The sequence below is a fragment of the Podarcis gaigeae genome, assembly GCF_964106915.1.
Source record: "Podarcis gaigeae genome assembly, chromosome: 2".
Lineage (NCBI taxonomy): Eukaryota > Metazoa > Chordata > Lepidosauria > Squamata > Lacertidae > Podarcis > Podarcis gaigeae.
The window spans coordinates 116,306,796-116,311,781 of record NC_139679.1 but is presented as its reverse complement, the minus strand read 5'-3'; the positions used below and the strand labels follow the sequence as shown (position 1 = coordinate 116,311,781).

The following is a 4,986-nucleotide window of genomic DNA, read 5'->3' as shown; positions in this document are numbered from 1 at the left end:
TTTATTTTCATGTATTCCACTGTATAGTTTGGTTGGTCTGTGACACCCCCCTGCCCGGTCGTTTTGTTTCTTGCAGAGCGCCCAGTCTTTTGGTGAAGTGTGTTTGTTGCGCAAGAACTCCAAAGCAGCTTTAATTACGAAACCTGAATTTTCCTGTGTGTGACTGAATCCCACCCCAAAACAGAGATGGTTTGGAAATGTCCTTTGTCAGATGCATGAAGCATGAATGTAAGCTTGTTATATTTATCTCTACACACACACACACACACACACACACACACACACACACGTGTTCATGGGTGGAAAGAAAAAAGTGAGGTCAGACAGACAATGAAATTCAAGCAATGCAGAAGGGCAGGTTTATGAAAATTAAACTATTATCCTTAACACTTTCCCAAACTTGGGGAACCCAGTGAGCCATAAAAGTAGGAGAGCAAAGAGCTTGAAGACAAAGAGCACTTAGTGGCAGAGCAGGTGATACTGATGGCGGCGAATGAGGAGGTGGGAGAGATTGGGGGGGTGGAGATTCACTTGGGACAATGCCATTATCCAAGAGGCTGGGTTCTACAGCTTCTCTCTATAAAGTTTTAAATAAATAAGGACTGTTAGAAACTTTCCCTTGTCTTTATACTTTCCTGGGCTACCATCTGACAGCACCCTAACAGGTGCAAATAGCCATGGGCACAAGTCTCTTGGGGTGGGGAGCCCACACAGAATACCAGTATGCCCAAGGGACCTGATCCGAGGAAGAAGCCAGCCAATCCATAAACGGGTTGGAGGTCAGAGCGGCCAGACTGGCCCTCCTCTACTTTGAGATGTGATGGAATCTATAATCCCTATCAGCAGACCACATAGCAGACCTCCCAGGCGAAATGGAGCCTTTGCCCACAGGTTTTGCAGCAAATAGGGGATTGCTTTGTCCTCCCAAGAGTGGAGCTGTTTGCAAGTCCAGAAAACCAAAAGGTGGAGCTCTTCTCCTGGTTCAGGACCCAGGGAGCAATGGGTATGGATTCCTTGACTTCCTCTGGCTGGGGTTGGGCTCCCATATGCCTTCCCACAGCCCTAATCCAGCTATTTCTCAGGCGAGTCAGATCTGCTTCACTGTGGTAGCTCTCTTCTGGCCATGGAGGCTCTAGTTCACAGAACACATGGCCCCAGAACTCATGCTGGAGGACTTATCCGCTGCTGGGAGGCCTTTTCCACCTGACCTGGAGGGCAGAATCTAGCCTCCATATTAAAAAATAATGCTGAAGCAAACTCTTGGGTTGCAGTGTTAGGGTCTCCTTTTCAGGTCTCTGTTATTGGTTTTACTGCCCCAAATGTCTAAAATGCTTTAAAATGGCTTTTAATCTGTGGGTATTTAAATTTTATTGGAGGTGGCTCCAATACTTTGGCCACCTTATGAGAAGAGAAGACTCCCTGGAAAAGACCCTGATGTTGGGAAAGATGGAGGGCACAAGGAGAAGGGGACGACAGAGGACGAGATGGTTGGACAGTGTTCTCGAAGCTACCAGCATGAGTTTGACCAAACTGCGGGAGGCAGTGGAAGACAGGAGGGCCTGGCGTGCTCTGGGGTCACGACTAAACAACATTTAAATTTTGGTTGTTTTGTTTTAAATGAGTGCAGCATGTGCCTGGGAAGAGAGGAGAAGGGGGGGTGTAATTACAGTGCTTCAGAGTAGGGGGAAATACAGTGGTACCTCTGGTTATGAACTTAATTCGTTCTGGAGGTCTGTTCATAACCTGAAACTGTTCTTAACCTGAAGCACCACTTTAGCTAATGGGGCCTCCTGCTGTCACCGCATGATTTCTGTTCTCATCCTAAAGCAAAGTTCTTAACCCGAGTTACTATTTCTGGGTTAGTGGAGTCTGTAACCTGAAGTGTATGTAACCTGAGGTCCCACTGTATAGGGGAAATGGGGCAGGCCCGGTAAGGAGCACATGGCATAGGCAGTTGGTGACTAGTGCTCCTGTGAAAGCCCTGACTGACCTCTGGAACATCTGAATGGCTCCCCCCCATTTTGTGGAGCCCACTTGGCTCCCTGGTCTACTCCATAGCTTAGGGCAAAGAAGGAAGCTAGGAGAAAGCTCAAACACAACTGGAGGAAAGATCCTGTAAAATGTTATCAAAAATTGGTAAGGGCTCCTCATCGAGCCTAACGAGTGACAGTGAAGGCAGCCAAGAAAGGCATACTGCCATGGACTGACTGGATGAGGAGTGGTGGGAGACACGAGCTGGGGGACCTCTAAGAGAACCCCCAGGGGAAGAAAGCTCAGAACTAGGGGAGTAGAGGTGGGATGACAATGGGTGGTCAGAGGGAGAAAAAGGAGTAGATGGGGGGGGGGAGGAGGTGTCAGAAGCTGAAGGGGCAACAGGGCTTAGTGAGCAGGGAGAGTCTGCACCAGAGAGAAGTCCAGAATCAGAGGCAGAAGCGGGGGGGGGGGGCAAGAAGAAGAAATCAGACAGGCTGCTGGAGAAGCCAGGGAATCTTCCTCCTACTGTGACCAGTTCCCTTCCTCTTGATCTCCCAGAACACACAGAGGAACAGCCAGTCTATATCTGCATCAGGAACAATATGGGTGTGGCTGAAGTGTCAGGCAAAGTTCATGCAAGAAAGGCCAAAGCAGTTACTCATTAACCATTTACTGTAATATTTCTGATTTTAAAAAGCCTTCCATGCCTCCCCCAAAAGAAACTATGTCTTTGTTCTATTTCGTATAAAGACGTCTCACACAAATGCTCAATTTAATAACGATGGAGAAGGGTGGTTTTCTCTTTCTTTCTTTCTTTCTTTCTTTCTTTCTATGCAGACTTCTATATTGAGGGTGGGGCAAAGATGAAGAGGAAATCTGTGATATTTGAGAAGTGAAGAGAGAGAGGGAGGGAGGAAGTTGAGCATTCCCAGAAGCACCATTTAAGGCAACAGTTCCTGGTTGTAGTTACATCATTCTGTACATAATACACACTTCTCTGCCCTGTCATAAAGAAAGGGCGAGGAAGCAAGAGCAAGAATAGCTGACCGGGGGAAAAGGAAACCTCGTCGATCAGTCAGCCCAGCATCTTGGCAGCAAGAGAAAGCTAATTCAGGGGTGAGTATTTTACCACTAGACCCCAATTTATGCTCTCAGGCAGCTGGTTGCTCAGAAAGGGCTGTTTTCATTCAGTTCTCAGTGAGCCTGCAGGGGTGTTTTAACCCTTCCCTTCTCCTTCACAATCCTGTGGAAAATAAGACATCCATATAGAAACTGTTAGCCCCAGGCAAGAAACTTCTATTGCAGACCACAAAAAGGCCAAGTGTTTTTAAATTTTGTTTGTTCCAATAGGATGGTGGAGCTATTTAATCTATTTTCGCTCCAGAATGTGCTTGAATCCACACACCCAGTCTGGAGGCACTGTCACTCCCCACTAGAAGGATTTGGAAATGCTTATTGACCAATAGTTTTCACCCCAACCCCTTTATCCTCTAGCTGCTTCTCATTTTGCTTTTTTTTCTAGAGCTGCCTCTTCTGTCAACAAATCCGCAGACTCTTCATCCACCATGGCCTCCTATTCTCCATCCACAGATGTGGAGGATGAAGTTAAGTGCCCCATCTGCAGGGACTATCTGACAGACCCCGTGACCTTGGACTGCGGCCACAACTTCTGTCAGGGCTGCATCCAGAACTGCAGCGATAAATGGGAAGAAAAGGGTGCGGGGGACTTGGAGTGTCCGGTCTGCAGAGCCAAGATCCAGAAAGGGAATTTCCGTCCCAATTGGGACCTGGCAAACATATCAGAAAAGTTTAAACTCCGAGGAAAGGAGCTATGTGAGAAACACAAGGAAAGACTCCACCTGTTCTGCAGAGATGATAAAGAATTGGTGTGCATGTTTTGTGAACGTTCCCCGGAACATGAATCGCACACTGTGGTCCTCAAGGAAGAAGTTGTCCAGGAATACAAGGTACGAAGTCATCTTGGCACTTGGTAACTGAATCCTTCCTCCTCCCCACCATTCGTTCTCTTTGCAGAATATTGTCTCAGTGTGTCTGGAAAATAACTCCCACTGCAAGGGTACGTCTAGTTTTCTGTCCCCTCAGCAAATTACCAATACTGGAGGGTACCTTCTGCCCTCTCCCTTCAAAAAACAGCTCCTATTGCTCCAACACCACAGCAAGGGGAGGGCAGGGGCTAGACCAGGGGTGAGGAACTCTGGCCCTGTAGGTAGTGGCCTCGATCCAGTATACCTGAAGGAACGTCTCCACCTCCATCGTTCTGCCCGGACACTGAGGTCCAGTGCCGAGGGCCTTCTGGCGGTTCCCTCGCTGCGAGAAGGCAAGTTACAGGGAACCAGGGCCTTCTCGGTAGTGGCGCCCGCCCTGTGGAACACCCTCCCACCAGATGTCAAAGAGAAAAATAACTACCAAACTTTTAGAAGATATCTAAAGGCAGCCCTGTTTAGAGAAGCTTTTAATGCTTAATAGGTTATTGTATTTTAGTTGGAAGCCGCCCTGAGTGGCTGGGGAAGCCCAGCCAGATGGGAAGGGTATAAATATATTAGTAGTAGTAGTAGTAGTAGTAGTAGTAGTAGTAGTAGTATTGGGGCTCCCATCTTTTCCCTAAAAAAAATTCTGTATTAAGGGATTCTTTGTTTTGACATTTCCTGGAACATTTTGTAAAGGATAGTTTCATCCATCCCAAGGGGTGAAGAACAAGGTAACACCCTTCTCCTCATTGCAAACACAGCAGCTGTGCAGTCTGACAGGACAATCTTAGGGTTCATCCACACTTATGCTCAGTGGCGTAGTAACGTCAGGCGGTACGCGGTGCGAAAATTTCTTGTCACCCCGCCCCCCCCCCCACATTGAAATTATTAAAATAAGGAAAAATAAGATACTTATAGTTGCAGGTGTTATTTTCTGGTTTATTTACTTAACATTGTAAGCAAAAGCACTTAAAACCCCTTTTCCGAACTTTGTTCTCTGCAAATTTTGAAATCACATCATCAA

The 4,986-nt window shown here is 47.1% G+C and overlaps 1 protein-coding gene across 1 annotated transcript in view; it reads left to right on the top strand.

The window, feature by feature from the left end:
* LOC310837711 (tripartite motif-containing protein 10-like) overlaps positions 1-4,986 on the top strand; it is a 45,448-nt gene that overhangs the window by 27,734 nt on the left and 12,728 nt on the right. The window contains exons 2-3 of the mRNA XM_083724722.1: positions 2,826-3,090; positions 3,499-3,941. Of these exons, the coding sequence (XP_083580848.1) occupies positions 3,540-3,941 (402 nt within the window). The 5' untranslated portion in view covers positions 2,826-3,090; positions 3,499-3,539. The remainder of the gene's footprint in view (positions 1-2,825; positions 3,091-3,498; positions 3,942-4,986) is intronic.